The sequence below is a fragment of the Typha latifolia genome, chromosome 1 (assembly GCF_019914945.1).
Source record: "Typha latifolia isolate L0001 chromosome 1, TyphaL0001v2, whole genome shotgun sequence".
NCBI lineage: Eukaryota > Viridiplantae > Streptophyta > Magnoliopsida > Poales > Typhaceae > Typha > Typha latifolia.
In genome coordinates this window covers 7,414,603-7,426,353 of record NC_133086.1, presented here as the reverse complement: position 1 = coordinate 7,426,353, position 11,751 = coordinate 7,414,603, and the positions used below count along the sequence as shown (strand labels likewise).

Genomic DNA, 11,751 nt, shown 5'->3' with positions numbered 1-11,751 from the left:
CTTTTAGTCTCATCAGATGTTTCCAGCTAGTAATCTTTTTAAACTTCGAAGTAGCTTACGTTGCAAAAAAGTGATAATGGCTACAAAATTTCAATAAATTTATCTTTGGTATTAGAAAAGGCATGAAATACAACTTGCAAGAAAGTGCTAATGGCTATAAAATTTCAATAAGTTTATCTTTGGCATCCATTCTTGTAGAAAAGGCATGAAATATTTGCTAATCTCCTTTCCCCAGAAGTATGCGGATGATACATAGACACCCAGTGCATCCATTGCTTTTGGCTTACCAAGCTGCCAAATACAAAGGTGGAGAGTAATAGTTATCAGGATCTATCCAATAATACAATTATACCTAACAGAAAATAATAGAAGATGACATGTAGGAGCATATTTAGGAAATCAGAAGATTTATTTAGTTTCCTTTACGCTCAATAGGATAGAAAATATGCTCCACATTTCCCGTTTATGTAAAACTTTAGATCAAAGCTCAGATCTTACTAGATCAAGTGAACGGAACAGATAAACATTGTCATAACTCACGATATGATATATAATAAGTTATTATCTATCAAATCCACCCCGGTACATTCAAATCCTCAATTTGTTTTCTTATTGAAAAAGCAAATAAAGAGCTATTTATATTAAGTTAAATTAACTTACAATGTAGGAGAAAACTTGGCTGGTGAAGAGGATGTTCGGTATCCATGCTGTAGCAGCATATATCATAATTCCTATGCTTTGAAAAATAATAGCACCATTCATCTGTATAAAAAGGATATGTAAGAAACAATTTAACATGTACTAATTGGATGCAGAAACTCATAATTGATCAGATTGGTAATTGATTCCCGTTTTGCAAATATTAAAGGCATTCATCTAATACATACAACATTAAACGAGCATGAATTGGGACTACACAAATTGTCTCCTGATACATGTGACACAAAAGATACAACAAACTAATTGTAAGAGATGAGCTTGGAGGACATGCCTACTTCATCAGCCTCCAAAATGTAAAGATAACGGTAAACCAATCGGCAGAGGACACAAAAGGCCCAATCAACTAATAATGTTGTTGATATTCAGAATAAATTCTTTTTAAGTCTTAACAGCACAAAATCAGTCAGTTGATACCAAAAAGTATTTGAGCGCAAACAAAATTTACAGCTCCTCTCAGGACCACCCGAAATGCTAAATACCTAGTTTTCCTCTCTTCTGAGCATTCCACTTTGTGGTTATGCTAAATGTGATTGGAAGGATAAGGCACAGCAGCTCATGCTCCCAGGCCACATTACTGGTATCGCATTGGACAATTTACAATTAGCTAATAAGAATTCCAAGACAAACTTTTCTTGTCCAATCTAGGTAATGTAAGAGAATGAGCATTATAAGTTACAAGTAATTGCTTACCTTGAATAGGATAAGGAGAATTGAAGTAAAAAATATGAATAACATTATCCATCCCCTCTCAAGAGCAAGATGGTTCCTTGACAATACAACCTGAATTCCAACATGCAAAATATAACATCAAATTTTTATTATGAAAATAGCATCCATATACAAAACAAGCATTCAGAATCCCAGATGAGTCGATCAGTCAATAGTATTCTGTCCAGTAAAACTTGGTGAGACCAAAGTCATATTGATTGTGTCTACACAAATTGATATAGCTCCTGAGATGGAGAAAAGTTCTCCCTGTTTCAGTTTAGGGCATTTGATCTAATCCATGTGCCAAAGAAAATTTATCAGGAAGTGTCGAGAAATTGCTGGCTACAGATTTCACCATCACACTATAAGCTCCTCAGAAGGGATTACTAAATACCAAGACATATAAGAGAGGCTCTTATTTTCAGCACTACTTTCTAGATGCAATCTTGATACCCTGCCCAACCCAATAGTAACTACTCAGAAAATCACAATGCAAACTTTTCAAGCGATCTAACGGCAAAGTTCACATCATTGGATCAATACAGAGAGCTAATCAATTATAAATAATATTTCTATAATATGCAATGTATTTTTTATTTCCGTCAGTTATGGATTGAGCTCCAAGACCTGAAGTTCGAGTCCTAGTTGCTTAGATGGAGAAAACTGAGATGCATATAAATTTGTGGATTACACGCTCAGTCTAACTTGCAAACAAAATCATCATGTGGAAGCTAAGGAATATTATCTAACTGGAATGTGAGAGGATAATCATCCATCACTAGTGGCAATATATCAAACTCCGTTAAGATAGCATGATTCTAATGTATCATCTACACGGAAAAATGTTGAAGTCACTTAAGAAATGGAAATCCAAGTTAAATTGAGTAATTTGTGTAGCAAACAACTTTGACATATCTTTTGATGCTCGACATCATATTTTCCTCTGTGAAGCTCCTAATGTACATCCCACTAAGCTCTACTCCATCTCTGAGAACCTTATTATTTGAAAAATGCCCATTCATGCTCTTCTCTTTCCCCAAGAACTTTGGTCAACATAAGGATTTTCTTACTGAACATGAATCATCAAATTACCTTTTCTTTATTGTCCAATCACAGAAGTACCATATTCAACGAACTTTCAGTGTCTAATGTTATGAAAAGAATGTGCTTGCAGGCTTACTCTGTAATGTAAGATAGCTATTATGTGTGAAGTACACTACCATATGATTTCAAGATATGGAGAAAAGCATGCAGAACATATATTGATTTAGTTGAGTCTTTGAACAAGTTCAAGCATCAAATATTGGCTATTCATATGACCACTTCCATCTATTGCCAAGAGTTACTTGACAGAAAGGCAAAGGTTTTGAGAATTTACTGACTTGAGAAAGCGCAAGTGAGCATCCAAAAAATACAAGTTTGGTCCAAACCAACCAAGCAGCTTTTGAGACAAGATCTGTGTAACTCAAATAACTCAAAGAAAAACCAATTAAGGAAACCAAGTTCGTGAGTAAAATTGAAGAAAAATGGGTTTTCCTTGTTCTAAATAGTAAAATTAGGTAAAAGATATAAGACAAGGCATAAATTGTAATTCCTCTGCTATCCTTCTCAGCTGCTGAATGAGATAGAAGATAAAGATTTCCCATTATTACTGCCACTGGACCCTGCACATTGAAGATATGTTAATATTGATGTTTCTTCTAACCAAAAATTTGTATTACTTGGATATAATTAAATTGCTAGTTTATTTCAAATGAAAAGCAAGCTGTAAGCATGACTGTCTTATTAACTTAGAGGTTCTAATCAAATCCTAGATATGATTATTAGACCTTGGCTTTAACAAAGCTTAATCTGGTGTGTACATTGACATGGATAGGCCACATGCCGCATTATCATAATATACATATGCATACTATAATTACCATTTATCCCGTGCTACCAACTGCACAAGCCATTCAATGTCCAATTAGTGGAATAAAAGGGAAAAGCCTCAAAATTTCATACATTTCCACTGATCCATTTACCAAAACTTAATAATAAAAACAGGAAAAGCGTTACTTAAATTGGTGACTTTCTCATTTATTATGTTTCACATCCTACATAATTAAGTAATTAGCATGTCCACTTTGAGCCTAAATTGTCATTTTATTTACCAACAAACATCCTTCGTTATGATCACTTCGAGAACAACTAAGATGATAGAATTTGATGGAAGAATTCTCCATCAGGTTCAAAAGTGAAATAACGACGACAACACCAACCACCTCCACCATCACCAACGATTTAGTTCCAACTTACCAACTATACACAGCCAGTTTTATGGATCCTTTTCCTACATTCAATCAAAAGTGAGATTATGGAATCCCTAAAATAACCCCAATTTGACGTGACACAATCATGCAAATAGGTTTATATAAGTTCACCTTAAGAATATTAACGTAGTTACCTGCAATATTAAGTAACGCTAAGACATGGGAGGTTCATTTTCTTATAAAATAAATTGAAATTATAGTGCCCAACGTAGACAGATTGAAAATGTAGGATGTATTACATAATAATCACAAAATACATTGTGCTATATATATTTTATTTTCCCAAAAATTTAAGTAAACTTTCTTTTCCCTTATCCAAGCTTCCTTCTTATGATACTACGCTTATTTGAGATATATACCTGCCAATGACGGCGACCATCACTAATCTGCGGGGGACTAGCATTCTTCGATCTCCTACTGACGCCTTTACGGGATCCAAATAACTTCCCCAAGAACCGAAAGAACCTTGCTCTTGGCTTCGCGGCTGGCACAGCTTCTCGGTTCTCGCACTCCACGGAGAGGATGAGGAAGAAGAAGCGGCGGAGGAGGAGGAAGACGGAGATCCTCTCGCCGCCCTTCCCCCAGCTCGGGAAGACGTTGGCGGCGCTGAAGCGGAGATCCAAGCCCTTGGATCTGGCTTTGACGGTGATCCGCCACGATCGATGCTTCGCGTTGGAGGATTCCATAGGAGCTGGAAGTGGGAGATTTTGGTAGATTTAAATGGAACAAAGGGCGCCTCTGGGAGGGAAGGTAGTGCTGAGATCCCGTCACCGCCAGTGTACTTACCTTCCTCATCTGCAATGGAATCCCGGTAGCGGATCCGGATTCGGCGCATTTGGATCCGGATCTAGATCTTGGACTACGGAGAAGTACGTACATCTCATCAGTTAATGGTAGGCCCGAGGGTGTAAAAAGGAAAATATGATATTTTGTTGGACTTAAGAGCAAGTGCTATATTTGAAACTTTCTTTTTAACGGTGCTTATGTAAAAAGGCCCTCTCTCTCTCTCTCTCTCTCTCTCTCTCTCTCTCTCTATATCTCTCTTTGCTCACCCCGTGAAAGCTCCGAGGGAAGAGGAGAAGGCTTGCGATGCAACCCAAACCCCCAGATCCACCCAAAGCTACAAACCTCAGCGCGAACTCGAACCCTAACTCGAACCTTAACCCTAATTCCAACCTTATCTACCCCATTGCCCACAATGCTTCGACGGCGCCGGCGCCGGTGCCGCCCGCCGGAGCTCCGTTCATGTTCCAGACTCCCAACACTGGCCATCCAACTTCAATCCGCGGGGGCCATCACCGGAGGGCCAGATCCGAGTTCGCGTTCCGGATCCCGGAGGATCTCGACCAGAGTTCCGGCGACCCCGTCTCCGACGAGATTGCATCGGAGGACGACCTCTTCTCCACCTTCATGGACATGGATAAGCTCGATAGTAGACCGGAGGGAAGTGGATCGGGGTCGGATGGCGGTGTTTGCCGGGATCGGATGGCGGAGGGTGAAGCAGCTGCGGCGTCGAAGCCCAAGCATCGGCATAGCAACTCGGTTGATTGGTGTTCAATAATGTCTTCGCGGAGCGGAAAGGGGGAAGGAGTGTTTGGGGAGGTGATGGAGGCGAAGAAGGCGATGACGGCGGAGCAGCTTAAGGAGCTTGCTGCAATTGATCCGAAACGAGCAAAAAGGTGGCTTTTCATGCTTTTTGGAGTTCAAAATTTGTTTGGTTGCCTCTTTCTGCTTTTATGGCATTGTGCCTCCTTAATTTTCATGCTTCTTTTTTACTTCTTTGGGATTAGAATGAAAGGGCTGTTATACATTGGAAAGGCACGATAGAATTTTGCAAAAAATATTGGGTTTCACTTGAAAACTTGTTGATAAATTGATGAATCCTCCTAGATTCCTCTACGACAGCTAGGCAGTAAAGCACATGAAAATTCAAATGAAATGTTTCAGCAGTTTTCTGTAAATTACTCCCTGCAACAGATACCTCTCTTTCTTAGAATTGAAAAGAAATTGCTGAATATTTCAGCCATTTGCTGCTGTAATAAACTGCTTCATGCAGGACAACGTCTTGATTGTAGAGTTGAGAAGAAAAAGTAAAGAGAAATAATCAAACCCGTGGAATCTACCAATCCGGGTGTCGGAATCTACCGACGTTGGAATCCACCAACAAACGATCAATAGTCAAAAGCTCTCTAAATATTCATTAACTCATAAAAGATGATTACAAACTTTTATATAGGCAAAATAAAATAAAAGACAAAATAAAAATAGCCCTAAAAGGTCACTAGTCATAACCCTCATTAAGCCAAGGGGCCACGGGTGTAGCCTTTTTGTGCTTACGAGAATAAGCGTGACGAAAAGTGGTGTCCCCACCAACTCTCCCGGGGTGGAAGAAACTCGACCCAGTCGAGTGGCTCTGATAGTACTTCAAAATGTCAGGGTCAAGCTGCTGTAACTCCTCGCGAGTGATCCACGTACAATCAGACTCTGGTCGCCTGTGCCATCGAACGAGAAAACGGTGAACCCCTCCTTCTGCAGTAGATGTTATTTGATCATCTAAAATAGCGTCTATCTTTTCTTGTGATGTGGATGGGAAAGGAGAAGTGGTAGATGGCACAACAGGGATGTCTGGAAGGGTAGTAGATGTAGCATAAGGTTCGGTAGGGATATGCATAAGTGGATGGTAGGCTGCTAGATCTTCAATATTAAAAGTACAACTAATGTCATAATCAGGGAAAATATTAATGACATAAGCATTAGCACCGACACGTTTCAGAACTTGGAAAGGTTCTGCACTACGGGCATGCAACTTCCGAATAGCTCCCAAAGGGAATCGTTCGGGTCTAAGACGAATCATAACATGATCTTCAACATTGAACTCCTTGGCACGTTTGTGCACGTCGATATGTATTTTATACTGGTGATTACTCGTCTCAATTCGCTTAGTGATCTCTTGATGCAAAGAATGAATATGATATGCAAATGCTTCGACAGGACTCGAAACTCTAGAATGAGATGACATAGGCAACAGATCTAGAGGTTTGCGAGCTTTAAAACCATGAACAACTTCAAATGGGCTCATGCCAATAGACCTATTAATGGAGTTATTATATACAAATTGGGTTATAGGAAGAATGGCATCCCAGTTTTTGTTATAATTACCCACGAGACAACGCAAAAGATTTCCAAGACTACGATTAACGACTTCGATTTAACTATTGGTTTGAGGATGATAGGCAATAGAAAATTTTAATTTTGTGTCAACCATGTGCCATAAGGTTTTTCAAAAATAGCTCATAAAGCGAACATTCCAGTCGAAAATAATAGTTTTTGGAAGACCATATAATTTGACGATATGAGCAAAGTACAATTTGGTCATTTATGACACATCAGAGGTCTTAGCACAAGGAATAAAATGGTCCATCTTAGAGAAGCGATCCACAACCACGAGGATTGAATCATGTTTTTTAAATGTGTGAGGCAATCCCAGGACAAAATCCATACTAATGTCCTGCCACGAGTGATCAGGCACATATAACGGAGTGTAAAGTCCAGTATTTTGTTTTCTGTGCTTTGCTAACTAACAAGTCGTGCATTGACCAACTAATTTTGCGACGTCACGTTTAAGACTTGGTCAGTAGAATTGGCGCTCCACTTTTTCAATGGTTTTATCACGTCCAAAATAACCCGATAGGCCACTGGCATGGATCACCCAAACAAGGAAGCCACGCACGAACGTACGGGGAACACAAAACTTGTTAGCCTTAAACAGGTAACCGTCTTGGAGGGAATAACTATCCAAAGCTAAGTTCGGATCAGTCAGCAAAGTGAGAACGATTACGCCAAAGTCCAGACAAGTTGTATAATCTTCCTTCATTTTGTCAAACCCAGTGACTTTGATGCTAACAGCAAAACGAAGGTTAATCTTTCGGCTAAACGCATCAGCCGCCTTATTCCCAACCCCAGCTCTATGTTTGAGTACAAAAGTGTACTCCTGTAAGAACTCGATCCAACGAGCATGTCTCGAATTTAGTTTTTTCTGAGAATTTAGGAATCAAAGAGCTTCGTGGAGCGATTGATCTGACGAAGAAAAGATGAGGCGCTGCATAGAATCCAGGCGGTGGAGCGTCTATAAACTAGGAAACGATCTGCTCTGATACCAAAGCTGATGCAGGACAACATTTTGATTGTAGAGTTGAGAAGAAAAAGTAGGGAGAAATAATCAAACCCGTAGAATCCATCAATCGGGGTGTCGGAATCCATCGACGTTGGAATCCACCAACAAATACTCAATAAGCAAAAGCTCTTAAAATATTCATTAACCTATAAAAGATGATTATAAGCCTTTATATAGGCAAAATAAAGTAAAAGACAAAAAACTAAATAGCCCTAAAAGGTGACTAGTCATAACCCTCGTTAAGCCAAAGAGCCACGGGTACAACCCTTTTGTACTTACGAGAATAAACATGATGAAAAGTGGTGTCCCCACCACCGCTGACTTGTTCAGTGTTTACAACACTGTATACAGCCACTGTCAAGCTCAGTGATTCTTTTAGTGATGTCTGATATTCAACAACATCAGCTTATTTGGTGTAAAGCCACCTAGACTGGTAATATGTTGAGGCTGCATATATTTTAGTAAAAATTCGTGTGGGGAACTTGTCAGAATAAGAAGTTATAAAACAGCTGCAAATGCTTTTGATGCCGAAACTAGGTTTGTATAGAACTTGAAGAAGTTCCCTATGGACAAGTATCAAATTAATGTACTACTTTGAACATATGAACAAGGACAACTTTATGGTCCTTGCACTGACTTACTAAGGATCTTTATGAAGATCGAGATTAGCAAGGTATGTTGGTTTTAATTTTTAGTTAAAGGTGAAGGTGAATCATTCCATTCATTTGGAGACTTCATCTCTTGGCTGACGTAGAAGCTCTTGGTCTCTGAGCATTATATAATGTGGCCAACTATTTTAACACTGTTGTGTGACTCAATCATGCATTCAGGCTGTTTGCTGATGGAAAATTTCGAATAATTGTAACCAAAGGGATTCAAGTTTTATCCAAGTTTTAATGAGTTATTATATGCAAGTATTACCATGCAAAAGTTTGTCAGAATTCTGGATTTCTTCTCACTAGCTACAAGAAAATTAGAAACTTCCTTGTGGCTTTTACTCTCAAGATCCTCTTTATGTCAGCATTCTTGTTTTGTATCAAATATTCTGCATGCTCTCATATAGATGATATCTAATTGGCAAGGTTGACATTTTTTGTATTGCTCTATTGTCCTTGAAGTTTTGCCAACTGATTTAAATAAAACAGAATTCTAGCAAATCGACAGTCTGCAGCTCGGTCAAAAGAAAGAAAGGCCCGTTACATGTCAGAACTTGAGCGGAAAGTTCAAAACCTTCAAATTGAAGCTACAACCCTGTCTGCTCAGCTAACATTATTCCAGGTCCTTGCTGATCTAGTTTTCTATAAAAAAATCTGGTATTTCATGTATTTGTATCTCACCAGATTTATTATGATCTCATTCTAACTCGCTAGAAATTCTCCATTAATTGCTTTCGCACTAGCATTAATCAAATGAAATTTTCAGTACATGATCTGCTTTAGCCTGTTTTATTGCTCCTTCCTTTGGTCCTGACAATGTTCTGTGACTTCTGTCTAAGCAATACCATCACAATTACTTCTCATTTCTTTATTTTTTTCCCCCTTCACGTTTTGCGTAAATACAGGTCTAGTAGGTAACTTATCACTAGTTTTTGCCTACTGCATATACCTTGATAAACCTGCTGGCATATTTGAGGGACTAATAGAGTTGAAGACTTGAAATTGACTGTCAGATTTCCAAGTAGTCGTTTCAGCTCTTAGATGTTCTTCTTGTGAATTTTGACTTTAATGTGTGGTGTTATATTCATGAACATCCTCTTACCGTTGGCTTTATTTTCAGAGGGATACAACTGGGCTTTCTGCAGAGAATGCTGAGCTTAAGCTAAGGTTACAAGCTATGGAACAACAAGCTCAACTGTGTGATGGTAAGCATATTTGTGTTTGTAACTGTTAATACTCTAATGCTCCTCGGAGTATTGCTCCCATTTACATGCTATTTTATGTGAAATGTTACTGATTGGACATGATGCCTAGGCAGCTAGCTTATGTTAGTCATTTTTCTCATTACTATTGTAAAAAGGAGCTTGTCTACTCCCAAGACGAGAAACAGGGTGCACTTACATTCACCAACACTTATTTACTTTGCACATGGAAAATTTTGAGTTTTTCCAGAGAAAAATATGAGTTGTGACTTGTGATGTGTCTTGTTCAAGGAAATTGCCTTCTAAGTGGGTTAACTTAAAGCCTGATTTTTTTGGCTATACTTGGATGTTTCGTGGATTTAAATGAAAATTTGCAACTAGCTGAAAATGCTTTATGTTCAAGCTATTCATCTCATGCTCTTCTTGTTTGTCTTAACGTACATGAAAGGGCCAAGATCTTTTTTTATATAGAAAAAACTTCGTTAACTATTAACTTGTGATCTGTGAGGAAAAAGCAGGTAGAGAGAGTTTTTAAGAAAATTTAATGAGCCTTGCCACAAGGCACTGCTACCATTGTCTCTGTATAATCAATGTCAAAAATCTTGCTGCGTGCAAGATCTTGAAAAGCCAAGATGGAACTTTTAACTTGAGGGATGTAGTATATCTTCCATTTTCAATAAGAGTATTGTTTCATATAAGACGATCCAAGTATTTTTCATATGCGAGAGTATCCGGCACCATTATTACTTTTGATTGCATTCAGTCTCGTATATAATTTAATTAGACTTGTTATTATTGGTGCTCATTCTTTGAGATGGCATTTAATGATTGCTAACAATTGTAAATTTGTGATGTGTCTGCAGCACTAAATGAGGCCCTAAAGCAGGAAGTTGAGAGGCTCAAGATCGCAACAGGGGAAATCACAAACCCTGGCGAGACATGTGATGCTGAGCTGCAAAACATGCCCTATAATCCTTCGTTCTTCATGCTTGCCCAGCAACAGCCAGTCCAGCACCAAGGCTTTCAGATGCAACCCCAATTCAACCAGTCTCAGCCAAATGTGCCAAATAACCAATTCCCTCATTCCATGACCATTCCAGATACGGCAGCACATCATGATCAGATTGGGAGGCTACAGGCGTTGGACATAAGTAAAGGTTCTTTCGCAGTGAAGTCAGAGATTCCATCGATCTCTGCCACTGAAAGCAGCAGCAACTTCTAACCTGGCCTACCCAACAGCCAATGATTTTCCTTGCTTTCATTGTCCATAGCCTGACTTCATCTGCAGCATCTTCTATGCATGCTCATTTTTAATTCTTTCATTCTATTTAGCTGAAATTGTTCGTGTGTAATCCCAGGACTACTCTTTCTTCATTCCGGCCATATGCCAGAATGCAGATCTCATTGTCATACACTGTAGATTTCTTACATCTTATGTTTGCTTGAAATCATTTCTTGAGTGTTGTAATGTTGGAAATTAGAGTCTCTCCCAGAACTGTATCATTTTCTTGTATAAAATTGTTTATCATGGGTTTTCTTTTCACATGATAATACTGTGTTTGCACCACATAATCTTGTTAATTTTGCTTTTGTTTTTATTTGATCAAACTCGGATGATTAATGCCCATCTTGACCCTATCTTATACAAAAATATAAGATGTACGAGATTCAGCTAGATATAGTTCTCTGCTAAGGTTTGGCGATATCCTCCCCTCTTTTTTCTTCGCCAAATTTCTTCCCTGTCGGCCTCTCTCCCCCATCTCCTAGCTTTAAGGCTAGGTGGAGGGGAGGAGTTTTTGCTCTGTCAACTGTGATCAGTATTTTCTTTCTCGAGCTTTTCCCCGCCAGCAGTCACCAACGTTTTCTTCCTCCCCGCTCCTCTAGCATTTCGGCTAGGCGGAGGAGAGGAGTTCTTTCCTCCGTCGGCTTCATATGCACAGTCATTTTCAAATCAAAAGAGAATTCCAACTTGTTGTAAG

At 38.9% G+C, this 11,751-nt stretch overlaps 2 protein-coding genes across 2 annotated transcripts; one reads left to right on the top strand and one right to left on the bottom strand.

Moving 5' to 3' along the window:
* Window positions 1-88: 88 nt before the first annotated feature.
* Window positions 89-4,454, bottom strand: LOC140798749 (uncharacterized). Its single transcript, XM_073152779.1, has 5 exons — window positions 4,100-4,454; window positions 2,811-3,092; window positions 1,411-1,500; window positions 661-762; window positions 89-291 (listed from the first exon to the last, which is right to left on the bottom strand). Exons 1-5 carry the CDS (start codon window positions 4,424-4,426, stop codon window positions 148-150), a joined length of 945 nt encoding a protein of 314 aa, XP_073008880.1. The 5' UTR covers window positions 4,427-4,454; the 3' UTR covers window positions 89-147.
* A 259-nt stretch (window positions 4,455-4,713) lies between these two features.
* On the top strand, window positions 4,714-11,317 carry LOC140780760 (transcription factor RF2b-like). Its single transcript, XM_073126511.1, has 4 exons — window positions 4,714-5,419; window positions 9,060-9,192; window positions 9,691-9,775; window positions 10,636-11,317. Exons 1-4 carry the CDS (start codon window positions 4,830-4,832, stop codon window positions 10,992-10,994), a joined length of 1,167 nt encoding a protein of 388 aa, XP_072982612.1. The 5' UTR covers window positions 4,714-4,829; the 3' UTR covers window positions 10,995-11,317.
* Window positions 11,318-11,751: the final 434 nt, after the last annotated feature.